Consider the following 27,463-nt stretch of genomic DNA (forward strand, 5'->3'; position numbering starts at 1 on the left):
TGATTGTGCGTTGACAAATGAGAAACTGGCAAGACGAAACATGCTTGTTTCATATTGCTCAATTGTCACGTTCAGGGGTGGAGCATGGAGCAGGACGACCAAGTGCAGCTTGGACCAGGGTTTATTGGTGAACTCAAAAAAGGCAAACTAACAGACTCGGCAACTGACATGACCTAACAAAACCTAACAACGAGACTGACCAAAAAGACGTGAAACAAAAAGACAGGGTGACATTACTAATGACAGTAACCAGGATCCAAAAAAAAAAACATCATGACATGAACACACACCGTAACTCCAACACCGAACGACCACAACCAATGATCCGACAGGGAGTGAGGGGCAGACAGGACTTATATACATGACAGGTAACGAGAGGCAGGTGGGAATAATCACACTGATCATGGGCACACAGGAGGGGAGGGGCGAGCACACAGACAGAAACCAAGACAACAGACACAGTGGAGCAGTTGGGGACGAGACGTGACATCAATAGGGCAATAAAATAAATAAACAAGATGTTTTAGTAATATATTCCATGAGTTTGTTTCGTTATGTGTCAAACCCTTTTCCAATAGAGACCAAGCGATACAATCCTAATCTTCCTCCCTCCATGTGTGTTGGTTTCCACTGAGAACTCACTCCCTGTTGTTTATCTAGACTCAGTGGGTGAGAGAGACGGTGCTATAGTCACACCTTGGCCCACTTAAACGGAGCCTTGGTATGAGAGTCCAAACATCAGGTGTCAGTAGAAACTGCAACGTGCCAAAGTTCTCACACGGGACCGGCATAAAGGAATCTTAATTGCACCCTGGCCCTCCTTTGAAGGCAAGATCACTCACTGTCAGTTCAAGCACTTCATTCCTTAAATTTTGTTTGTATGTGATAAGCACCAAATTGGAGAATGAAATAAAAGTGCACTCTAATTTCTCTCAGCCAACCATCAATACTCGGACAGGAAGTCGCGTATTCCAATAACTGAGTTGAAATTTTGAATATTCAAGTATATCAGAGAGTGAGGTATACTATAAAGGGGGTAGTCAAGCACCAGCTAAAAAGACAATTATATTTTTCCCTCCAAAATAGTATTGCTTAGCCAACACAAATAGCAGCCAACACAAATAGCAGCTGGGTAGTCTCTGAATTTAGTGTAAACAAAAATTTCATTTTTAATTACAAATCAGACATTGTAACCTCTTCGGTGGAAGTCAATGAAGTGTATTACATAATATACTTCAATCACCTCAAGAAATGCTTTTATGACACAAATATACTTTTTTTCCACTCATACTAATTTAAGACTATACATTTTGCTCTTTATTTCTTAAACATGACATTTTCTGTTGCTCTTACAGAAAATCGTGCGTTATTTCCCAAGCTGAACCAAAATATTTTGAGATTTTTTTCTCCTATAGTTTACACAGTGTGATAAACTCAGTTAACGTCCATGCACACGCAAACATTTGCTTACACATGTACATAATATACAATGTTACTTGTCTGCAGGCTTATCTTTCTGTGTCTATTTACTTGAGCAACTATTTGGAGTCTAAACACACCAGGAGCATGCGTGAGTCATAAAACGCTGGGACGGACGGACAGATGGACAGATGGATAGGTAGATACGTAGATAGCCTACTGTCCAGTGACAGCTGGGATAGGCTCCAGCACGCCCGCGACCCTTGTGAAGATAAGCGGTTCCGAAAATGGATGGATGCCCAAAGTCGAAGTATACAAATGACCAACATGTCTTGATGAAAACTACTTCAACTTCTTTTTAGTTATTGTGTCTGAGTTTGTTGTTGTAAATGGATTGAACATTGAGGTTGTTGTCTGTCTACAGAAAACTGATAGGAACATTATAAGTTTTGCCATTTCTCTGCAATGCAGTGTCACAAATAGTTTTTCCAATACTGTTTTTCAACTTATTTAGCCATTAACACAATAATAGAGTTAAATACCTCTGACTGTGACATCGGTATCATCTTTTTACAAGCAGAATGTCACACACAGCTTTTGCAATGGATATATACATATATTGTGCAAGTGGTCGTAGTGTTTGTGACGGGCCGGAGTGTGTTGTCATTATCATCAAAAACTATTCCATGGGTGACCCATCTTTTTGTTTATGGCTGATTCATCTTAATAGGGTTAAAATGGTGTGTGCAGAGGAACCGATGTGGTGGCCATTTGACATGTGGTTTCAGAAAGGGTAAAATGAGAGTGCTCAGCTGTCTGAATAGCTCACAGTGAAAGGAGAGCATATTGGGACACTACCAAGCGATGCTGTCGCAAATTCGCCTAGCAACACAAGTTACCCTAGCGTACATTTGGAACATCTTTATTTCATTTTTTTTTTGTATTGCTCCATTTGCAATAGTGCAAAATTCAATATTGTAAAGTTCAAATAAATAAACATCCACCACATACAAGCAAAGCACAAACTTAAAAAAAATGCTACAGTCACATTCACATTGAACAACATGGATTCATTGAGCTTTCTTCCTATTTACAATATATTTTGATCTACATGCCATACGTAGTTCTTCCCTGATGGATTGGATCTTATAGCATCTCCATTATTTGAGTGCAGGTTGATTCTATTGGGTCCTCTCTGGCAAACAGTGGAAAGTGAAAAATGAGGTAGAAACTGAAAACCTTAAATTCCATCCGGACGATATAAGTTCAATGCTGGAAATAAAAAAATTCTACACAGAAATGTAAGGGTTATATTTCAATACTTATTCTTGTTTAGTACCAATAAGTAATAGAAGTAGGGTCGATTCTACTATGACAGAAAATACGGGGAGAGTAGAATGACTACCATATAGCAGTTGCATTGTTCTTGAGTGCTGCAATTACTTGTTGCATGAATTATGAAGACGTCCTTCATGTGCCCTTGTGGTATTTGAATCACATCATACAAGTTAAATTGGAGAAACTCTTGGACACTAGACATGGGCCTCATAACCAATTTAATAACATGAATGCACTAGTTTGCTTTAACTCAAAGAGCCACTGGTGAGTAGATCTAAACTAGTTTGCAGTCTTTAGAAGTTTGATTTCAATTATGGAAAAGTGCGTTACATCAAATCAATGACAACTCCTCTGAGTATCATTCTGTGCAACGTGACACTAACAAACAGCGCAATACCTTTGGGAAAAAAACGATATTATTGCTAACTTTAGTTATTGTCTATTAAAGGAAGTAATCAAGTGCCCATCTCTAATGGAAACAAATGGAATTCTGCATAACAACTATCTAAGATACACTCCAAACGCAACCACACTACCCCTCTCGCACATCATAAAGTCCGCTGACAGTATATATTTCACATATAAATAAATAAATTAAAACACTTTTAAATAGGCATCTCATACATTTCTTTCTCAATAGCTTAGTTAAACATATTAATATTTAAATAGGCATCTCTTTTTTCCTTCTCTGAACATCTTACAGTCAAACATATTAATATTTACACAACTTTATAAATACTTCCTCACTTCATCACGTTTCCAACTCATTTAGCCACGAGGGCTTGGTACTATGTTGCATCCATGCTGTCTCACAGCGTGAGTTGGTGGGCGATGGGGAATACCGTTGCGTGTTACTGCCACCTAGCGTGACATTAGCAGCACTACCTAATTTTAGCCTCCTTGATTGGGAGTTGATGCCAGCACGCAGCTTGTTCTCACCAGCCAATGAGCTACTTTCTAATTTCATTCGGTCTCTCCTGTGAGACTGCACAGACTACATTTTGGGATGGGTGCAATTAAAGTGAGGTTTGAGCAAAAGGTGGTCATCCTTCATTACTACGGCTATATGTCGGTACTCTTGAGGAGAGAGAACTTTGATATGAATAGGGCAGCCTAGCTGCACAGAGGTGCAAAATATTCAATTTCATCATACAAAATAGACCTCTGGGATGGCAGTAGCTCAGTTAAATCTAATTCATATAACATTTTTGATGGCCAATCTGTACCAAAAGTGCCAATATTAACGACCAGGAGCCTAATTCACACCCTCACTCCTCATCTTCATCCTACTCCTCAAAACGAACAGTTACGTCTCTTCCCAGAGCCGGTCTGGGGTGTAGCAGTGGAGGCTGAGGTCAGCCAAGAGATGACCCCGTGTCAAAGGCTAGTGGAGGACACAGACAGGGTGGGCGAGGATGGCGGCGGGAAGTTGAGCAGCTCCAGCACAGCCACGCCCACACTGCTGCGGCGCGTGAACATACAGGAGGCCGCCACCCACTTGTTGCTGCGCGGGTTGTACTTCTCGATAGAGTTGAGACTGGAGCTGCCGTCGTTGCCTCCCACGGCGTATAGCCATCCATCCATGGCCACTAAGTCGTGAGTGCTCCTGTGACGATCAAACAAAATGAACCAAAAGGTAAACCCAGATGATTTGCAGGCGATAGGGAGGAAGTCTTCAGATAGTGAAAATCCAAGATCAACCGATGTCCCAAAATGTTCACATTTGTCTGTATCAATAGTTTAAACTATGAATATACCACAGACTGTGATCCCAAAACACTTTAAGATCATTTTAAACCCAACTTACTCAAATTACGCTTATAAAATTACTCCTCCCTGACACACAAAGCTTGTCTTTCAGTCAAGATGTATCACTTCAATACATTTCCTTGACACAAATGATTATTCTTAAACATTACTAATAAAAATGCTCTTCTAATACAGAGTTGATATGGCTGCTGGTCATTTTCATGTTAAGCAGAGTTGTTGGGAGGGTTGTCGTCACAATTTGAAGTTAATAAACTAACTTGTAATAGTTTACTTAGTTTGTTCTTTTAATATCAAGTAATCAGTGTAGTAACTTAGTCACTTTTTCAAGATAACTGGCAACACTGATGTTGGGTAGACAAAGGAAAACACACCCTGCGAATGTCACACAAAACCTGAAAAAACCCTGCCTTTTAGGTATGGTGATGTTTTTTTTTTCTTTCTTGACACTGGTACATGTTTGGGGCAAGAGACAGATTAGAGGTCAGCACAGGGTGACATTACTTAAACTGTAAATTGAGCCTCCCAGCAACTGGATAATAAAAGCACCGCACACCATGGTTTATTCATGGCGCTGCACTTGCTGCCACCACATTCTGACTCACACAAAAGCAAGTGGGTGTCTGAGTGTGTGCGTATGTTGTGTGTCTAGGGCATTTGAGCTGACACATTCATGAATCCAAGATGGCTACTGTACCTTAAAACCCCGCTGCTGATCTCCTGCAACTGTGGGGATCAGTGCGGAACAATCCCTTAGGTTCGGAGCTTTAAGTGAAAATCATCAAATAAAATGTCCAAACGATGTCGTCATTATATTATACCTATAAAATTATATATTTGAATAGTTACATAAAACTATCATTATTGCTGTAAAATGTGAAAGTAAAGTTATAATTTAGGAAGAAAAGAGGTAATTTTACAATTCTTCCTAAACTCGCCACACCTAATATTATGAGGAAAAATAGTTGACTATGTAGTAAAACATACAAACCTGCGGATGTTCATGGCAGACACTCCCTCCCACGTGTTGGTCTTGGGGTTGAACCTTTCCACGGAGTTGAGACAGCTGGTTCCGTCATTGCCTCCTGCTACATACAACATGCCGTCCAGGACGGCCACGCCGGCGCTGCTGCGTCGACTCAGCATATTGGCAATGGGTGTCCACGTGTTGCTCTTTTCATCCAATCCAACAATTAAGAAACGACAATTACTAAATATTCATCTCATAAAGCAACGCTTTACCGTGGTCATGGCAAAAAGCATCATATGTACCTGGGGATCGTACTTCTCTACTGTTGCAAGATGTGAGGAACTGTCGTAACCACCCACAGCATATAAATTTCCATCTGGAGGGGGAAACAAAGGGAAAAACAATCAAAACACAGACTTAAGCATTTTGAGCAGCAACCCATCTTGAGGTCATTCTCAGAAACACGAGTTGCTACCTAGTGTTGCGACTCGAACATATCGCCTGCGTGTGCTCATTGCAGCAATTGAGGTCCATGTGCTGGTCAAAGGGTCAAAACGCTCTGCACTGTAAAAAAAGCAAAGACACTAATGAATACCATATCTCAAAAACAAATGCTCTGTACCACTGTGCATACCTGTTGAGACAGGAAGCTCCATCATAACCCCCAGCCGCATACAACAGTCCGTGCAAGACGGCCACACCTAAACAGCTCCGTCGCGTTCCCATGGAAACCTCAGGTTGCCAGGAGTTACTGATGGGGTCATATGATTCCACAGTTGCCAGGTCCGAGGTCCCATCATACCTGAATGACATGAGCAAGTAGACACGAGTCCCTTTTCGTATTGTAGCGCAAGGGTTTCCAAACCTTTATAATCAAAAGATGCAGGGGCCACTTTGGCATTCTTCACCTTGAATTTAGTATTCAACAAACTCATACCACCCACCCCATCATGCAATTACAGTATAAATTGTTTTTGTGTATATTGCAGTTATTTTAGAAAATGTCCATCTTACTTACATATTTACTTATTTTTCAGGATTTATGGGTGGCAGGAGCCTATTAAACTAAATGATCCATTGATATGAATGCCAAAGTAAATTACTGATTGTCTTTATGTGCCCTGCTACCACAACTCTCACCCAAAGTCAGTTGATGAATGGACGTTTGAGTGATAAGAGGAATGGCACCAGCAAAGATTATTGTCGTCACTGACCCGCCAACAGCATACAGTCTGTTCCCAATAGCTGCGACGCCCACCCGGGCCCGCCGAGTGGACATGGACGCCACCATGTGCCAGCGGTCTGTCCTGGTATCGTATGCTTCGCAGTCTCCGTGAATGGCGAATAGGCTGCCTCCACCTGGGAAATTAGCGCACACACATACCCACAACATTCAAACTGGACCATTTTGGCCATTTTAAATTCACTTAACTGTCCCCAGTTTGTCACTGACCAACAGCAAAGAGCACGGGACTGGCGCCCTCGCAGCGGCGAGGTCGCGTCCTGCTGTTGCTGAGGACGCCTCTCTGCTCGGGCATCAGGTGATACTTGAGCGCTTCGATCAGCAGATCCTTGCACTCAGAGTGGTGGCGCACCAGTAGCTCCGTGTCCACATTGCTCATCAGGAAGTCTCGCCTCAGCAGTGGCAGCCGCACGCACTTCATCAACTGACATTGTTTGGAGGAGTTGAGTTTTAAGAGTGTCGTCGTCAATCATCTCGGTTGAGACAAAATGAGGCCTACCCATGGAACATGTGGCCGGCGCCCATCTATGTCATGTTTCACCCAGCTCAGCACAGCCCGATACACTTCCTCTTCAGATGGTACGTTCAGGTTGTCACTGGAAATCAGATCCAGAACCTGCGAGGACAGTGCCAAATGCAAATGAAACATGAGATCAAACATAGCTTTATAACTCAACTTATCCCAGACATATATTGTAGTGTGATTGTTATTTCCACAATATTAAAGGTAAAAAAATTTCCTGTTTTTTTTTTTTAATTAACTACAGTAACTATATGCAGTATACTGTATATATGGTCCTCTTTAGTCTATGTCCTGCTCTTCTGCAGAATGAGCTAAAACATATATTTTGGGTGACAATAAACCCTTCCTGTCTGCTCTCCTGCTAGCTTTGTTTTCTAGCTTCATCCCAATGATGCCTTTCGCTGCTCAACATACATAAATGCCACAATATCAATCCTGGCACCGAGAATATAACATATAGTGTTCACTTGCATATTAATTCTAAGGCTTGCTAGGCCATACTAAAATCCAAGGCACATCTGCGGTACACAGAGTGCTGCAGTCTGAGTGGCTGGCTGGCACTGTTCCCACAATGAGATGAGGCTGAGTGGGTTTGTTGGGCCGGCCCAGAGCGGACAGCTGCTGTCTGCTCGGATGAGGGCAGCAGCCTACAGCGAACACCTATTCACTGTATTAGCCGGGCCTGGAGGAAGGCAAACTTAATGGGATATTTTACAATAATACATTTTATCCTCGCTGGTTTCATGAGTCATACAGTGGTTGCTACAGTGTGTCAGCGGTTCCACAGAAACAACTTCAAGGTCACTTTTTTTTATACTGCAAAAAGACCACCCAATGCCATTCTTCTATTGCTATGCATCCTCTTTAACATCGCGGCAAACCCTGATAAAATTAGAATCAAGCATCGCACCCACAAGCTAAGTGTACTGGCTACACCATGGGATCTTAATTCTGATGAATGGCAGTTATGTGTGTTTGGAAAAACTACTACATTTTTAAATATTTTCAATTTTGGGATCAATCTTATGTTTTATAGGAAAAAAAAGGCTTATATTTAACATTTGTATTTTGTGAAAGAAACGGTATAATGAGAAAATCTGGTCACCCCAAGCGACGCTCTACAGATCCCATACATCCATCTCGAGTTGCTGCCATTTGTGATAAACACACAGAATGGATAAAGAAGAGAACACATATCTATTCTTAATCCACCATGCTGCAGTTTAAACTCAATAATTTTCATGAACTTGAGTGACACTTCCACTGCTCTTTAAATGTCATGGGGGCTGGACTGAGAGAAATTGTCACTTCTTACAGAGAAATCCAGTTACAAAAAAAAAGTTACATAAAATCACACCTTTGGCTTTACATTCTATCGGAACAGTCGCTTTTTCCCTTTTGTGTGCCTGATATTGACAGTGGGACCTCCATTTCAGATGGACATGACATTATTAAAACCTTCAAAATCTTTAGAATACACCCAAAAAAATGTAAACTCAGCTAATTACCAAACTATTTATAGTATTTATAGGAAGAAGATGCCAGTATAATATCTGTCATTACATTTCTGTATGACTAATGTCATTGTTATTAGCTTTCTTTGTTGACCCACTGGGAGAAAATGCATAGTTAGTGAGGTGAACTTAATAGAAGGCTTAAGTGACCACCACACTGTAGTTGATACTGTCCAATTGGTGAGAGTATTTTAGAAATGGGAACAGCAAAAATCTATTCTTTGCATTTTTCATGTATAAATTAAGGCGACATTAAAGGGTTCTCATACTGAAACATTGATGCCTTAGCAATCCAATCATTCTGTCGGCTAAACAGGAAATTAAGACTGGAACTTTAAAAGCTGGAAACCATCCTGCAGAGAGCAGTGGCTGATTAAGCAATAGCTCGGCTGACTTGACGTGCCAGATAAAATAGTCTACGGCAGCTCGGCGGGAGTATAAAACTAATAGGGACTGTGATAGATGAACTGAGCTGATAGATGACAGCCAATGCTCATTTGGATGCGTTACTGCACCCGCACACACCTGTTTCAACGGCAGCAGCATGAACTCCTCTGTCTTGGACACCTCCACAAAGTGCTGCAGGACGTACTTGTGCGCTGACTTGAGAAGGTCGCTGCAGGAGTGCGTGTCAGCAAAGCCTCGGATACCCAGACAGTTGGAGGGGTCCAGCTGGCTGAGGAGGAACTTGCAGCAGGCGTCTCGCACCCCATTGAGTTGCAGCAGGCTAGCTGCCGGAAGCAATGTCTAGGAAAGTATTGCGGGTGGAAGTACCCCGGTTACATTTAATGCAGAGGGAGGATGGATGATCTAATCTGTAGCTTACCTGAACGTTACCCTCCCCGACCACGATCTCGGCTGTGTAGGTGTACTGAATGAGCTGCTCCAATGCCTGGGAATCGATGTCATGTAGCGTCACATGGGTCTGGCGGCTCTCTGACATCTCATCTACATAAGAGTACACAATATGAGTAGTTAACAACCATCCATTTTCGATACCATTTATTCTGGTTAGGTCACAGGAAAGCTGGAGCCAGCTGTCTTGGGATGGTGAGGCTTAGATGATAGTACTGTAAGTGTGTGTTGTGAAGCTCATTTGTAGCAATCTTTAGAATACTGTGAAATATACTACAACAATTCTAACCCAATGAGAAAAGTTTGTTATCACTGTTGTATATTTTTTCATGAGACGCATTTCACCACACAAACAACTCACACACATGTAGAGGCGGGGGACTAATTCAGAATAGTAGGATGACTGAAAAAGGTGACTTGGGTCAATTTGGAGGTGCTCAGCTCATTTGAGGACCACTCTTTCAAATTAGTAATTTAATCAAAAAGTATTTGTTATCATTTTTGGTTTTTTTTTTTTACCATTATGGGCAGGGACAGCTCCAGGATTTTTTGTTTTATCTTCAAGGGCTAATGAATTGGGGGGCTGAAACAAATTATTTATAACAAATGAATATATTTTGAAATACCAAAAAAAAAATGTTGGAGGGGCTTCGCTGGAGTTACGCCGACGGGGTTACAGCCCACGCTACCCCTGGCGTAGCATCATTCGTGCAGCTTTTGAGGCTCATTTTAAAAGCATTTGTTACCAAAATACTGTATTGAACAGTTTAGGAATTGTAGTTTATTTTTAAATTGCTATTTTGCACCTGATTGATATTGGACTTCATTATATAAAAAACTAAAACTAACACTACAACATAAAAATACTAATAAAACAAACTAAAACAAAGAATGTTCATACAATTGAAAAATAATAAAAACAAAGAACCACACACATAAAAAATAAATGAAGTCAATAAATGAACAAAAGTCAAAACAATCAAAATGACAAAAAATCCATAACTACGATAATCCTGGCTGCCATCCAAACGTTTCAAACAACAGCTGCACTAGCATAATAAGAAAAAAAGCTAAATAGACTAAAAAAAATGGGCTCATTAGCTTGGTGGCTGGAAGTCTGGAGGTGGTTTACAAGCACAATGGTCTGGCATGGAGAGGAAATGTGAGACACACAGAGACACTGACCACCTGTGCCCCAGACAGGAAGAGGCAGGGAAACAATGATGCTGGAAAAGCACAAGGTGCAGTACACTCATGTTGTTTTTGACATTAAACTCCAGATCTTAAAATATCCCGAGGCACACTGAAAAGTCTGTTACAATGGCCTAAAGGGGATTGAAAGGACAAAGAAAAATCGGCGTAGGCTGCTTTTGGGAGATGACGTGCGCTGTGCTGAACTTACTGGTAAACATGGCGTGGAAGTAAGGGCTGCAAGACGCCAGCACAACTTTGTGCGCCTTGATCTCTTTGTTGGAGACGTGGAGCACTATATCACACAGCAGCCCACGCTGACGCATCCTGTTCATCGACACGAAGGAGTCGTGGTAATGGCGCTTGGAGTTGTGCGAGATGCTGTGGCCATCGCGGTTCAGCAGCTGCATGCCTCCTTCCATCATGGTGCCGGGTGTGGTGGTCGCCGGCTCGTGCCTGTGCCGCACTCTGGGCAACTGAAAGATTGATTGTCATTACCTATAAAACTACAGTATAAAATATTATTTGTCATCAGTCTTGCGCCTGAAAGAACTTAGTTCATCGGCAGGTGTTATGACAGGTGTCCAGAGCAATCACCCCTCTTTTTGTTACTGCTCTATTTCTCATGGTGACAGCTACGACAGGACGCCTGTCAGCACAACAGAGATCCAAGAAACTGGATTATTTATTGCAGGCTGGCTGGGCACTTGGCGTCAACACTGATTAAAACCCAAAGCAACAAAATCTTAAGTCTATAATGCAGTATACAGTATGTACATGATTACTTCACTTATAACTTGACAAGAGAACACACATGAATTAACTAACAACTTGAGATAATTAAACTAACACCACGCATCATTCGGTACATCTGGAAAGCTATGATCTCTTTGCAAAATGAATAATTTGATTGACACAATCAGATTCACCATTATTATGATTATCTTGATTATTATTGTGGTTGATGGCAACATGCGCATCATATTGAGGCAGCTTCTAATATTTCGAACCCTCCAATGTGTTTGTGTTCAAAGTCCAGAGCGCATATAATTCTTGTGTAAAAAGTAGATTTGGTTTCTTCTGTTTTCCCCCAAATATGACACTGTGTGCTATCATACCACAGTTGTCTGGCGTTTAAGGGTTCACCTTGTTAAATTTCATATGCGTGATAACGCCGCGCATCACACACTAATCACGCTCTACTGATGGGCACAATCTCGTTTATTTATTCTTATTTAGTTTGTCTCCGAAGCTTTAGCTGACATCCGCAAAGCTGTCAGCTTTGCTCCGAGAGCCTGCCCTAAAGCTGACAATGCTGCTGTGCTACAACACATCTATAATTCTATAAATGTACAATTTTTACAACCTGATCCCTTATTATCCATAGAGAACACATGCAGCAACAGAGATAATAATATTCTCTTTACCGGTAGCTTTGTTGCGGTTATATTTGCAATTCGTGTCTCTCCCGAATTGATGTAAGATGTGCCTGCAGCTGTCGCAGTCAAGATGGTTTGGAAATCGGCTCCAGCGAAGCTATTTGTCCATATTCGTCTCAAGCATATGACACATTTAAGGGAAAAAAAGGCAGGTTTGTGTCTTGTATACGACTGACGTCAGTGCATGCACACACAAAAATGTATGGACGCTGACACGGGACTGTTAAGGTAGAACAGAGACAGTTCCCGTTTCGCGTGAATACGGCTCACGGAGGCGTACTAAAATTTGCGTGGAAGATTTGAATAATATTACGGCCAACATAAGATATTTTTGCATCAAATACATATGTAGTCAAGCAATCCACGGTGTATGTTAAACTTGATTTCCAAGGCCTGAATAGAAGCAATAGGTACATACGACCTTAAGAAGTCCGCCTCTGACTCTGAGTCCGGAAGTAAATTAAAATGATACGACTGCGCTTGCGCGATACGCGGGGCTCATTTGAAGTGTCGTGATTGGATGGTCAAGTCCCAATTTTGTTGAGATGACATTAATCAAAATATAGACATTGTACATTGTATGAGGAATTACTTGTAAACAAGGAATACAACCGCTCCGATACATGTCTCGTGAATTAAATTTAAAGCTCGAATGCAGCGTCACAACACAATTCGAGAGATGTTTAGGTTGTCGTGCTCGCCGAATGATATATATTTTTAAATGGACATATTCCACGACTAATACGTGCAGTTACTTCATATATTTGCGGTAATGACATGCACATTTGATAAGATAAACAAAATTCATTGAGCCAGCATCCGCGGTTGTTCGTGGAACACAAAACCAACACCACCCGGAGCATTGTGGGTAATCGAGCTTTGGCGTCACATGTTGAATCCAGCATGGCAGAGAAACGGTGTGTTCTCTTTCATATTTTTTTTAGTTTGTCTTATATATCTTTGACACTCTTCGCTCGATCACAATACCACCTGATTTTATGGTTTGGTAATGTTGGACAGCGAAAATGAATTTGTTTAAGATGATTGGTGTGCGAGGTGGTCTGTAATGTGCTAGCTTGAGTGCTAACAACAAACCGTATGGCATGCTACCTGCACTGCATATGAAATTTGCTGAAATCGTTTCTTTTCGATGTCGATACTTGAAACTGTTTTTATTTGTCGTAGAAAACTAGAGGACCTCACTTTGGATGAGTTCTTGCGGACGGGCTTGGATTCAGATGATGAAGAGGAGACTGAAGATGAAACCCCCAAACAAAATGGACAGAAGATAGAGGACAAAAAGAAAGATAACAATAAGTAATTATCATGTTTGTTGTTTAAAATACCCAAATTCAAATCTTCAAGTTTAACAATGCGTATTTTCGTCTTTAGGGGTGAAGTGAAGCAGGGTAAAGCGTCTCAACACAAGGAACAGCTGTCCAGATTAAAAAATAAAGATCCAGAGTTTTACCAGTTTCTACAGGAAAATGACAAAACCCTCCTCAATTTTGATGACACTGATAGCTCAGAGGATGAGGACAAGGATGAGGACCAGTACCACAGATTGCCATCCACGCTGGAGGTGGGACCAACATCATTATTTATATTACACATTTATTTGTAAACTATTCTCCAACAACTAAATCATCCTTAACATATAGGAGGCCAGTGATGAGGAGGCGCAAGAGGCTCAGCAAGGTTCTAATAAATCCAAGAAGACAGACAAAACCATTAAAGTAACTGAAAAAATGATCCGGGAATGGAAAGCTTCTGTAAAAAAGGAACCTACCCCTCGCCTCATCAGAACGATCACCCAAGCCTTCAAGGCTGCTGTTGCTACGACTAAGGGTGAAGGAACTATTCAGTGCAAATACACGGTGGATGACAGTTCAGGTAAGATCACTGAATCTTTCTGCTCTTTCTCATGTAATATTATTAACACTCTAATTCTAGTTTCTAGAAATAATCTATCTTGTGATTTGTATCCCCTCTAACTTCATGGAAAATGATTCTCAATGAAAGTATTCTTAGGCAGATTACGCAAGACATGGTAGTCACAGTACCAAAATTTGAGCACCATACCATACTATACTGCATAAAGTACCTCATTTCTGGTACCGAACCAGGACCTCCCCAAAAATATAAACATCAGAAACTGCAAAATTCAAACTGTCAAAATAACTTGTTCAAAATATTAGGATCTACTTTATAAGAAAATAACATTTTAAACATAAAAACTTATTAACATGAGCACACATTAATATTGTGAAACACTGTTGAACACAAAAATAATGCCTGGGTTATGTGTTCATATAAACGCACTGAATACATGTATGTACATGTATGCAGTTTCTGTGTCAGCTTTTACATTGCATGCCATATTCTTGCCCTGTGCTTTGACGTCATCCATTGTTAATATTGAAAAAACATTTTCACTGTTACTGTCAAGCAAATATTTTAATTTAATTGCCAACGAGCCAGGAGCTAATGTTGCTTTGAGTGTCTGTCCATGCATTTGTTGTCTGTTCCCAACGAGTCGAATGCCCTGTCAAATTCTACAATTTGGGGACAAAATAATTCACAGCTTCGCTTTTAACGGTGAATGTGGTGCTGCCAACAAAAGAGGACAGCTCAAACCAATGGGAAAGAAATATGAATCCAACCCCAACTACAATGTTCCACCAGATGGCGCCAAAGTTTAACTTTACTATTGGAAATAAAACTAACCATTATCCTAATGAAATATACGTATATAGCCCATTTCACAACACCTGTAGCTGTAACAAACCACTTTATATATAAAATAATAGTACAATCAGAAAACGTCCCCCCCCCCGTCCCCCCCCCCAAAAAAAAAAAAAAAAAACCTGAATATGTGAGTTTGTGAATGCTGAACAGTCTATTTGTGGGAGTTCACTGTTAGCATCCGTTCACTGCCTTTGATATGCTTTTATTGGTGTAACAGTAACAACAACAAATTCCCCATCTCTCTCTGCAGTGTTTAACTCGCTGGTCCTCTTCTGCATCCGAGACATTCATGGCGCCTTTCAGCAGATGCTTAACTTAAAGGCTGATACAGACACAAAACAGTATGCCAGACGTCTCATATCAGTCAAATCCTACCAGTGTCTGTGTACATAAGTGTCAATAGAAATAAATCCTTGACTTTCACTTCTGTTGCTTTTGTTATTAGGCTGGTGCTGCCACAAACTAGTAGAAAATGGCAGAAGAATCAATTAGACATCAAGATGTATCTCAACGGCGTCATTCAGGTTTGTTTGCCGCCATTATTGTGTCATGTTGTTCGCAGAGAATCAACTTCTTTTGTGGCATTTATTCAAAAGTTTCTAACTTTACTAAAGCACTTGCGTGTTGTTTTCATTGATGCTCTCCTTCCACAGTTGTTATCCTGTCTAACTGAGGCCACAGTCACCAACGCTGTCCTGCGACACATCAATCAACTCGTACCTTATTTTCTTTGTCTTTCCAAACAATGTCGGTATCTGGTTAAGGTAGGTTCGATGCGAGATGGAAGTCACATAGTTTGTTAATTTCCATAAGGAAATGAACAATGTGTCACCACCACCATCATTGCCTCGTCGTTGTAATGTCATAATTGCAATGTTTTTGTTCATTCGTGTCACATCTGTCGTATTCAGCAATTGATAAAGCAATGGAGCACCGGAGAGGAGACAAGTCGGGTCCTTGCCTTTTTGACCCTCAACAAAATTTGCAGACACAAGCAAGAACCTTATCTTATCCCCATTCTGAAGGTGAGTAACAAAACAGATATGATGAGTCATTATTTCAACAAGGATTCTTCTTAAAAAAATGTATGTAACTTTGTCTCTCCCCAGCAAATGTACATTTCATATGTGCAAAACTGCAAATTCACATCTCCCAATGTGCTGCCCATGATCAACTTTATGCAACGCACGCTAACAGAGATGTACGCCCTGGACACGCAGGCAACTTACCAGCATGCCTTTATCTACATCCGACAACTCGCCATTCACCTTAGGAATGCCATGACCGTGAAGAAAAAGGTTGGTGATCATGTGAAAGGGGTCATGGGAAAGTATCCTACCAGACCAAAGGAATATTTGAAATGTTTTCAGAAAAAGAAAGGGGTTCCTAGTTAAGCAGTACCTTTTGTTTTAGGCCACTCTGAGGTCACATTGGCTCCATCAAAACATTAGATCATTTTCCTGCTCTTGGTTGGGTTGTGCTAAATGTTTTTACCAATGGCAATTCAACCCTTCTGTAACCACAAAAAAATATAATTTAGAGAAAATATTTGATTAAGGATAATTAATCTGAAGTTTTGATTTGAAATTAAAGACTCATTCAATGTTAAAGTGGATTGTGTTTGAGTGATTATGTGGTATGTGTGTATATAAATAAACGCGTTTAAATATTTAACTTTTTATCATTTGTGGTCCACACCATATGCTACCATCAAAGAGTTATAACAATTCCGTAGGTCCTTCGATTTAAGTCTGTGGAACCTCCTCATTGTGTGATTCTCACTTTTTGATGCATGTTTAAAAGATGCTCCTTACAATAGTGGCATGGCATCAACTCCCAAGTGGTACCGTCAAGAGATGAGTCCTCTGAAAGTCTGTGTTCCTTAGGAAATCTACCAGTCAGTCTACAACTGGCAGTACATCCACTGTCTCTACCTGTGGTGTCGTGTCCTCGGCACCCTGCACCCCAGTGATGTCCTCCAACCTCTCATCTATCCACTTTGCCAAGTCATCACTGGTACCATCAAGTAAGTGCCTTTAGTTTATCGCACTTATTTCATCCAATGTTCCCCATTGGATTTTTTTGCCCTGCTGTAAGTTTTACCAACAGCAGGTGGCAACATTGATCACTGTGTCGCGTCCCGTCAACAGGTTGGTGCCCACATCAAGATATTATCCTCTGAGGATGCATTGTTGCCGAGCCCTCACGCTGCTATCAAGCAGCACCAATACATTTGTTCCGGTTCTCCCTTTCCTCCTTGAGGTGAGACTCCTTTCTACTGTCGTGCCTCATTTGTCTCCTTCAAACGTGTGTGTGGCCAAAGTTGCCTGCACAATATTTTATAGTGTATTGTATTTAAGTATTCTTTTTGACACCTCAAAATAAGGTCCAAGTATGTCATATTTTTGACTGTCGCAGATAAATGTATACAAGAGTAAGGCGAATTTTAGTGTTTTGTACAAAACTGGTCTGCACTAAAACGCCCTCCAATGCTTCGCAGGTGTTCACCAACACACACACACATGCACACACTTTTTGAGTCACATGTCGTTATTGTAAATTGAGACAATGTCAAGGTTGATTTGCCAGAATGTTTTGTTGACTGTATGTAAAGTTTCCATCCTTAAGAGGAGTGTGTTTGCTTAAGCTTTGTTGCCTTACAAATAGAACGTCACCAACTGACAACGTCGTCACAGGGCCTGTGCCTTGTTTGAGAGAAGGAAGGATTTTTTGGGCTCCCAGCAACGACTAGCTTCCCCCTATAGGAGTGGTCTTTGTGTGGTTTTATGCTTTGGCTTTGTAGCAGTTTGACAGAAGCGATAAAGTCATGGTTGTAGTTCACACTCTGGTCTGAACATGCTGTGCAGACCACATCCTGTCTGCCTATGCCCTACTCCCCCCCTCATCTTTCATGCACAGGCCATGCCCCATTTAACTAATTCACCCACCTCCATCCCCAACATTAAAACCATTTGTGATGCACTTTTTTTTCCCTCTGCTGTTTCTCTTGTTAAAGGTAAACTAAAGTGTACTGCTACTGATTTAATTAGCACAACAGTGGCATAAGCCCCCCTCCCACACCCACACACCCACATCCATCTCTGCTGTGTCTGTGCATTCTTGCTTCTCCACAGGGGGGTGTACAAGTTGGGGCTTTCGCATTACCAGTGTGTGCGTGCTGGCCTGTGTGTGTCTGCACGTGCGTGCCTGCATCAGGGTTGGTCCATGCTGTCCCACTTCCCCCTGGTTCCCTCGTCAGACCGCCACCACATCCTCTGTTTATAGAGACAGCAGCGGCCAGCGACGCCGCTCTGCTTCGCACATACTGAGCGCATTAACGACCACACAGGCGCAGAGAACCACACAATGATAAGCGGGCGTCAGAAATAGCTTCAAACACGTACACAGCAGATTTTCACTTGTGCGCCATGAGCCAAAAGCTAAAGCATGTGGACGAATAGTCAACACGCTGCCTGGAATGTTCTTTCACATCCTAAGAAATGTGCCGGATAACCGTTGCATAAAGTGACAAACTGAATGTTAGGCTGCACTTCACTATGTTTTATATTGCCGGTCGTTAACACATTACAACGAATGACTATTTCATGGTCTACTATTTGTTTATTAACTTTATTCCATACCACTTACCCTCGTTAGGATCGCGGGTGTGCTGAAAGTTATCCCAGTTGGCTTCTGGCTGGGTACACCCTGGCCTGGTCCGATCGCCAGTCAATCGTAGAACGCATAGAGACAAATCACACTTACATTCGCACTAAAGGACAATTTTGTCTTCAGGTAACCCAAGATGGATGTTTTTTTTTTTTTTTTTTTTATATGTGGGGGGAGCTCTTGTACGTGCACAAAAATTACGTAAAGTCCACATAGGAAAGTCGGCGCCCAGATTTGCATCCTGTACATCAGAATTGCGACGTTCTGGTAACTACACTATACTGCCTCATTTTAATAAATCGAAGGGGAATTAAATTTAGGATCATACTAAAGTCCAACCTGATACAAAATTCAAAGTTTGTGCTCAAAATATGACATCTCTTCTGTTGTTAAAGCGGTTTCTTTTTTGTATGATACAATTTTAATCTGTTAAAAATAATTACCTTATTTTTATAATCATAAAAGTTTATCGTCTTAATTATAACGCGAGTCTACCACTTTTAGTTTTGCAGAGTATTTTAAAATCAGTGGAATTGTACAGTGCAGTATTTCAAATTTGGAAACAGTGGTATTCCCTGCAGTAAACTTTTACAGATGTCCGCTCTATGACACAGTGCAAAGAACAGAACAAACAACACAGGAAGATGAGGCTAGAACTAGCTATTTTTCTTGTCTTAGTTTTGTTTCTGGAAATGAGAAGGCAACTAGTCACATTTGGTCTACTTTTTAACGTAGTAGCATTTGAAGAGTTTAATAAATTGGTAGAGATCTGAAATGCCACAGTGGCATTCTTGCGCACAATGGCATCGATGCTGCTGGTTCACAATTCATGTTAATGCTTTCCTTCACAGATCTTTCAGCAAGTGCAATTCAACAAGAAACCAGCACGGATGAGTAAGAAGCCCATCAACTTTGCAGTCATCCTTAAGCTTAACAAAGTCAACCTGATGGAAAAAGCATACAAGGTATCAAAGTGTCCTTGAAGGTCACATGCAATAACAGCGTATCGTATTTAAGCTAGTTGGTTGCATAGAACATATTGTAAAAAGATTTTTAAAAAAAATTCTGATTTACTTGTCTTATAAAAAAAAAAAAAAAATAGTGTAACTGATGGATTTCAAATACAATAAGCACATATTCACTGTACAGTATAAGATAGATTGTCACATTGGTGTAAATTGAAAGATGACCACAGTTGGACCTGTGCATCTGATCTTTGTTGCACTGAGGAAGAACAGCTGAGCTGATGAGTGATTCAGGCCTTGGCTAATATTGTTTTCATGTCACACATCTGAAACTATGTGGCAAGTGCGTGTGTGCTTGCGCACATAAGGGGATTGAGCACTTAAACCCTTCCAGACCTCTAAAACTGTCCCTAAGTCACCACGCTCAATGTTGTGGCCAAGAGGATTGCAGCACGGTCCTCTGGGATTATTCCCGCACGGCTTGTAATGGCCCTTTTTCACACCCGGCTGTCACCTGGCACACAAAGACTATTGTCGTTTACAAATGTAGATTGCATTTTTTGTAAATTGGATTGTTTAAAAAAATATATATATTTAGCTTGTCATGATGTCAAGCTTGATTCTGTATGTGTATTTTTATTTAATTTTTTATCCTGTTGTAGGACGGACTGATCGACCAGCTTTATGATCTGATGCTGGAATATTTCCACAGTCAGGCCAGTTCCATAGGCTTCCCAGAGCTAACTCTGCCCACTGTCCTTCAGGTAACATAACTAATTGTTCCTATCATCACCAAGTGTCCATGTCCTCTTCAGTGACGTTACACTCTCTTCAAGTAAATATGTTGACAAACATGTTCAGAAATGTATATTTTTTCTTTCCAATCAATTCCAATCAATGGTTACTAATTTGTTCACTTCAGTAGGATGTCTTTGATTGTTGACTTAGCTTTTTCTGTGCCGCTGTTTTGTGTTGACCACACTAACAAAATGGGCAGGCACTTTTCACCTCCTGTGTGTCAGGGTATTTCACACGGTGGGAGGCGGGTGTTAAGTTTAACACGCACACGCAGAAACTGTTCAGAAAGTAACTACACTAATTGTGTGTTAACCCGCTCGTCTGTGGGGAATGGGATTCATGAAAAAAAAAGATCAGTCTTAATGGATACACCTTGATAGTATTTCCATTGATAGTGGACACACATTTTTTTTTAATGTGAACTAATAAACATGCTCTGGTAATGCCTATAATTTAAAATGTTCCCAAATTGATCCTCCAAACTGTGTCCAAGTGCTGTTTTTCTCATCACCGCTCAACACTAACCTGCTTCCTCTTCCAGCTGAAAGCGTTCCTGAAAGAATGCAAAGTGGCCAATTACTGCAAGTCGGTGCGCCAGCTGCTTGAGAAGGTGCAAGAGAACAGCAACTACATCACAGCTAAACGACAAAACGCCAACTTCGGAGTGGCCGATGCGAGCGCTGTGGTGAGTTGAGAAAACCATAGGGCTGCTGGGTTCTTGTTATTTGAAGTAACTCTTGTCTCACTCGATTTGGCCTCAGCGTGCAGATGCTTCTCGTCAGTCCTCTCAAGCAGCAGTCCCCAACCTTTTTTGAGACACGAACCGGTTACGTGTCAGACATATTTTCACGGACCTTAAAGTCCGGGGGGTAAATATGACGAAATAAAATGATACGACTGGCATAAAAACAAATATAAACCACATTAATTAAGTGTCATGTAGGGATTTCAGCTCTTTGTCCCTTGCGGACTGCCATAGATTTTTATTAGGTTTTTTTTTGTAGATGCTGCATTTATTTATATATTTTTTCTGTGGGACCCGGTACCAAATGACCCACTGACCGGTACCGCTTCGCGACCCAGTGGTTGGAGACCTCTGCTCTCAAGGATACAAGTTTATGCAATCTGTGTGAGCGAAATGAGCCTACTAGTTTTGGATGATATCTATCTGATGTATGATACATAATGGGATTAAGGGTCACATTATTCCTTTATCATCGCTCAGTTAAACAGCAATCGCATGCCAGGTTTGTAGCACACTATGTATCTCAAATTCCACTCGTATAACAGTATTTTTGCATGTCACAAATCATCAGCGGGCCCTAAGTGGTCATGAAAAGCTCGTAGGCGAGGCAATAAGATGTGCAAACACTTCAGTGTGCTAAATGAGTAGACAGCTTGGCTCCTGCAGCGGTTTCAACGCCGCCGCCGCCACTGCTGTCTCAGTGGATGCTGTCACCATGGTGGCCTCTTCCTGGCAGAAGAGCAGCAGTGGAGGTGTCCCTGCAGGCAGAGGAAAGGGGACGTCACCCTGCTGCTGCTGCGCAAAAGGCCACGGCCCCCTTCTGGCCAGCAGTTCCCTCTGCTACCATGCCCCTTTTGCAAGGCTCAGAGCCAACACAATTAAGAATTTAAGGCTGATGTCTCCACTCCGTTTTTTTTTTTTATTTGTTACCAACAAGGCTAAATACACAACTTGTTTTGTAGACAGACACTAAAAACACCATTAATTTAGTTTAAAATACTTAACTACTGTAATACTCCTACAGGATTACTAATGTTCATTGCATTACTTCTTATCATCGATCAAACGCAAAGGATCTGCGTGTTTGAGTTGCCTTTCTTTTTGTTTTTCATGAAAGTACAGTCGAAACAAGAGAAGTTTGGAGTCAGAGTGAATAAGCAGACTCAATTTCTTAGCAGAATGGACTTCAGTGGTGTCCATGTACTTTTGTCTGACATAAGCGATAGTTGGAGATGATCACCAGCAGCCATCTGGGTGATTAAGCAGGGGTGCTGTTTGTATGTTTGTTTGTTTGTGTAGTTAATGTAGAGCATCTCTTTTGATCCTTTCTCTCCTTAGGTGGCATGGGAGAATGAGATTAAGAAAGAGGGAACTCCTCTAAGCAAATACTACATCCACTGGAAGAAGTTAAGAGAAAAGGAAATTCTCTTGGAGATCTCAGGCAAAGAAAGGGTGACTATCCATCATAGTACATTTTTTCTTCAACTTTCTCATAAATCTATCAAAGCTTTTACTTTGACTGGTAGCATTGCCCAGTGTTGATCATACAAAGAAGGAAACAAATTTTTTATTCATATAGTAAAATGTAAATCAATAAAGACTAACACTGTTTTTCATTATGTGAAGATGGAAGATTTGAATTTGCCGGAGATTAAGCGTAAGAAGATTCAAGAGAGGAAAGCAGAGGACAGGAAGGAGTTTAAGGGTTTGTTTGAAAGCGACTCTGAGGATGAGGATGATGACGACACAGGGCTCAAAATCAAAGGTAAGGGGCTACATTTACAAATACAGCGACATCTTGAAAATTAAGATGTCAGTTTCACGCCTGAGCCCACATGCGCTGAGCTTTAATTGATTATCAAAATAAACTATTTTAAGAATTGAATAATTATTTAAAGCCATTGTTTAACTTAAAAATTTCCAAAGCATCTGATTTCAGCCTCGCAACACTAAATCTTCTCTGAGGTCTGTAGTCCTTTGTGAAAGCAGACTGATTATCTTTTGTGCTTAATCAAAATAAGACATTTGCTTTGATTTAGGAAAATAAAAAGCGAACCAGGAACAAAATCAATTTCAAAAAGCTTATCGAGTAAATCATTCCCTTTTGTGTGATATTGCTGAATTGTCATTTTTTATCCATAAACAGATGAAAAAAATGTTATTTTTATAATACATTTAAATGCAATATAACAATTTAGCCAATCAATGCAATAATCTATAAAATTGAGCATTCTAAAAATATTTGCTATTGACAATGCTAAATAACGATAAACTTATAAATCAATGGGTCGGTCATTGTCCCAGAACAGATTGTGTTCAACCTTGGAGGTTCTACAGTATGGTGAGGCACTAAGAGATGTATTACCCATGTTGGCCTCTGGAGGACGGTGTTTTGCTACATTTTGATTCGTAGAGAAAAAGCAAGAAGTTTGAAAAGACGATGCCGGCTGAAGTCGAGTTTTTGCCGTGGAGTCCTTTTTTGTTATGATCCTTTGTTTTACTTCAGTGTTATGCAAATTAATCAACTGTAAATGTTCACTTAGATTAGAGTAGGGCTGAAAAACTTGTTTTTGTTTCATTAGCTCCCTTTGTTCATTTGTACCTTGTCCTTTTGGTGTGGTTGTCCACAGACCATACATCAGAACACAACCCCAAAATGCGAAGGGGGGTGTTGTTCTTCTCTGGGGTCACAGAGGAAAAGAGGAGTAGGCAGCAGGGATTTTTTTTCCCTTTAATGCATCTGGACTTGATTGTTGGGAGAGTCCCCGCAAACGCACGTGCAGACGTCCCCCTCCGTACCTCCCACCCTCCTTTTGGTTGCTCTTTCCTCCGCCCAGTACAAACACAAACTGACCTCCGTCGACAGGAAGTACGGGCTCGGCTCCCTGCGGGAGTTCCTAATTCGAACCAGACCAGTGGAACAGCCAGAGGTGGCGGCTTCCTCTCTTGCTTTCATTGGCGCGCACACGCATAGATGACGGCACACGAATACAAACTTCGTTGTCCAGTCTTGAGTCTTCAGAAGCCTCTTTGTTGAGGCGCGCAGCCTTGGAACTTGCAGGAGTGGCTGATAATGTGTGTAGAATGTGGGGCAGATGTCCACCAGGTCATTTCGGGCAAACCTTAAAAGTAGTAACAGTAGAAATGTGAGGAAATCAGAGTGAGTAGGACTAAGCCATTGAACTTAGACGATGAGAGAAGTGCCTGATGGTTTGTTTGTTTTTTTATCTATGTTTGTGCCTGCATTTAAGGTGTGCATACGTGTGTGTGTGCGTGTAGCAGACAGGAGGAAACCGCTCTGTAGTGTGTGCGTGCGTCTACTCCCTCAGCCTCTCATCACACCTCAACTTCAAAGCCTGTGAAAACCCCGTTGTCCCTTTGGCTATTCCGCACGCACACACACAGAACCTCCATCATAAGTGTTGCTATGAAACCTGCCTGCAATCTCCATTTGCTATATTTAGGCCGTGAGCCGAAGACGTCTGAAATTGCCAGTAGTAAACTGTCACGGGTGTTTGTGCGGTGCAGGCGGCGGCAGGCGACGGCGGTAATCGACTTTGGGTTCCATCTGTCGGAGGAGGGGGAAGCACGCACGCACGCACACACACACACACACACACACACACACACACAGCATGCATGCACGCTTTGCAGCTGCCTCTGATGCTTGGCCCACATTGAGGTGTCTCCAAAGAACGTCAGCCATGTAGCAACGCAAACTTGGAGAAAGTCTACAGAGAAGGGAAAATGTGGTTTTATCTGCTTGTAATGTTCTCTGTCTTTCTCTTTTTTGTCTAGATAAAAAGGGCAGCCATGGGTCAGATGATGATGATGATGATGATGATGATGACGACGAAGATCTTAAAGGACAGTCTGATAAGAGCGATGGAGACTCGGGTGGGTGTAAAATGATGTGCACAGTTTACATATGTATTGATTTATTCGGATGCTTTTACCCTATTCTTTAAAATTTTACATAATGCAAGTGTAAGCTTGAGCATTGTGTGGTGGAAATGTACTCAACTCACTTCACAACAAACAGCAGTTTGGTAAATAGTTCTTATTTCTTTCAAGAAGAGGCTTCAAGCTATGTACCGCCGCTCCCAGTTGAAGTTTACTGTCAAATTAGACATAAAATGAGGAGAATTGCCTTAGAATGCTCCCGCTAGCTTAGTGCTGACACACAATGGAAAACCCCATTGATGGGCTCACGCTGAGCTTTGAATTTCATGTTGCTATGCTCCTTTATGCAACTATATTTGAGCACAACGAAAGAGCAAGACGGAAACAGACAATAGCACAATACACGAGCGTCACATGATTAAACCCAGTAAGCAGGTGAGCCGTGATGGTCCTTACCTGAACACTGGCTGTCATCTTCAGCCTTGGCAAAATGTACTTTTCTGCTTAGTTCATATTCCACAAATGCGATATTAACATACCATGTTTAGACCAACACGGTTGTATAAGTCTTATGGTGAGCAATTCTGGACTTCCCCATTAAAAAGCACCAAAACGCAATGATTATTGCCTCAGAGAGTAGGTGTCGGCCGTCTGTTCCCGTGTTGCCGTCTCCAAGCTCTGTTAGCTTTGCAGTAATGGTCCTTTTCTAGTTTAAAGCAATCCCAAAGCTTGAGCGTCTTTTTAATTTTTGAGTATTGATCCATGAAAGTCGGACAGACATTGTGTGAGCCACATCTGACACGTGCGCACCCCGCAATCATACATCACACATATTGAGGCATGAGTGTTGCCGTTCAAAATTCCTCTGTGTCAATACATGCAATAATATGCTGTATGAGTCATTCTAAGGGTGCAACAGTTCGCCATACCTACAGTTCGTTTCAAGTTTTGTTTAAGTGACTAAATATGTTTTTAGAACTCTTTTATTAACTTTTTATAACAAGGTCTAAGTGTACATACTCATGAACTCTTTTATTATTATAACATTTTTTGTATAACAAGGTACAATACTGTAAATATGTTTTTGGAACTTTTTTTATAACAAGATACAAGTGTGCAATTCTGTGGGCATTCCCTGCTGACGTTCGGGCAACTTTCGTGCCATAATTCCTCAATTTAGAACTTTTATTTAAAATTTTTGATTTGTTTTTGGGGTGGAAAAAAGCCGCGATAAACGAACTGCAATATAGCTAGGGATTATTGTATGAACTATTATTTCTTTCCTTGTAAAAAATCATTGTATTTTCCCCACAGATTTATAAATGAACCCTCAATCCAGTCAATAGTACAGCAAGACAAAACTAGGCTGTCAAACTATTTTTGTGTTGTCATATCTAAACGTTAAAGTCCAATTTCTTTCTGTACTATATTCTAGATGACGAAGAGGAGGATGAAGGAGATGAGGAGGTGTCAAAGGCCGCTCAACCGCTGTCGACCTCTGCTCTCATCAAGCTGGCCGAAGGAGATGAGGATTTGGTGGAGGACCTGACGCTGTCTGATGACGATGACTGAGTGTCTCATTCCGGAAACCGTTACGTTTTAACATGCAATAGATGTCTTTTGCTTTTGGAAGTTGGATTGACTCCTCTGTAGAGTACAAACATTGCAATGTCTTTTTAAAGAGCATATAAACATGCATAAACAATCCTATGTGTCCACGTTTGCCTTTTTTTAGAAGTGTAACCCGTTTTTGAAACCCCAACCTTGCCTAACTTCAAACCTTTAGCTGAGATCCAGACTTGGTCTTGGAACCCAAACATTTGATGGTCCACTTGCCTTTTTTAAGTATGCAAATCTGCAGTGGTAGTACGCTTGCATGTCCGTGTTGCACACCTCCCTCAGGCCAGCGCGTAGGGAGGGAGAAAGAGGGGGGGTCATGCTGGGCAGGAGGCAGGCGTCGAGGCCCGAGGCAGCGGAGGCGTGCCGGCCTGGCGGGGTGACGTCTGATGCCGTGCCAAGAAGCCGGGCCCAGGTGGGAGAGCGGCAACACAGGCTGCTGTGTTTCTGTGCCAAGTTCTTGCTGGGACCGCTGTCTTCCTGCCTGTCTGCTCACCGCATGGCTTTCCTCGTCCAAACACCAAGCCTGGAAAAAAGGTTTGTCCTCAGTGTTATATGAACATAAACATGTCATGCTTAGCTGTTGTGATTATGAAATAAGTAATGCTGGGAAGAGTTTGTCTTCATTTGCAAACACCTTTGAAGCTCTGAGAAAAAAAATCACCTTTTTTTTTTTTATAAATAAAATAATGTTTTTTCTTTTAACATTACATTTTGTTAAAGATTTTTTTACCCCTCTAAATACAACTAAAGAATTCT

At 41.3% G+C, this 27,463-nt stretch overlaps 2 protein-coding genes across 2 annotated transcripts; one reads left to right on the forward strand and one right to left on the reverse strand.

The window, feature by feature from the left end:
- Positions 1-2,325: 2,325 nt before the first annotated feature.
- On the reverse strand, positions 2,326-12,721 carry klhl17 (kelch-like family member 17). Its single transcript, XM_049755629.1, has 12 exons — positions 12,248-12,721; positions 11,032-11,296; positions 9,601-9,722; positions 9,300-9,521; positions 7,237-7,353; positions 6,948-7,161; positions 6,709-6,853; positions 6,129-6,296; positions 5,970-6,058; positions 5,797-5,870; positions 5,516-5,697; positions 2,326-4,363 (listed from the first exon to the last, which is right to left on the reverse strand). The coding sequence occupies exons 2-12, from the start codon at positions 11,243-11,245 to the stop codon at positions 4,135-4,137; spliced, it is 1,776 nt and encodes a 591-aa protein (XP_049611586.1). The 5' UTR covers positions 11,246-11,296; positions 12,248-12,721; the 3' UTR covers positions 2,326-4,134.
- A 94-nt stretch (positions 12,722-12,815) lies between these two features.
- Positions 12,816-26,794, forward strand: noc2l (NOC2-like nucleolar associated transcriptional repressor). The gene is made up of 18 exons (XM_049755626.1): positions 12,816-13,176; positions 13,445-13,576; positions 13,652-13,841; positions 13,921-14,152; positions 15,258-15,348; positions 15,453-15,531; positions 15,661-15,771; positions 15,919-16,032; positions 16,117-16,305; positions 16,894-17,033; positions 17,158-17,269; positions 19,528-19,641; positions 20,304-20,405; positions 20,981-21,124; positions 22,523-22,636; positions 22,811-22,949; positions 24,983-25,081; positions 26,523-26,794. Exons 1-18 carry the CDS (start codon positions 13,163-13,165, stop codon positions 26,657-26,659), a joined length of 2,253 nt encoding a protein of 750 aa, XP_049611583.1. The 5' UTR covers positions 12,816-13,162; the 3' UTR covers positions 26,660-26,794.
- The last annotated feature ends 669 nt before the right edge of the window (positions 26,795-27,463 follow it).

Source organism: Syngnathus scovelli, chromosome 2, assembly GCF_024217435.2.
Source record: "Syngnathus scovelli strain Florida chromosome 2, RoL_Ssco_1.2, whole genome shotgun sequence".
NCBI classification, from domain to species: Eukaryota; Metazoa; Chordata; class Actinopteri; order Syngnathiformes; family Syngnathidae; genus Syngnathus; species Syngnathus scovelli.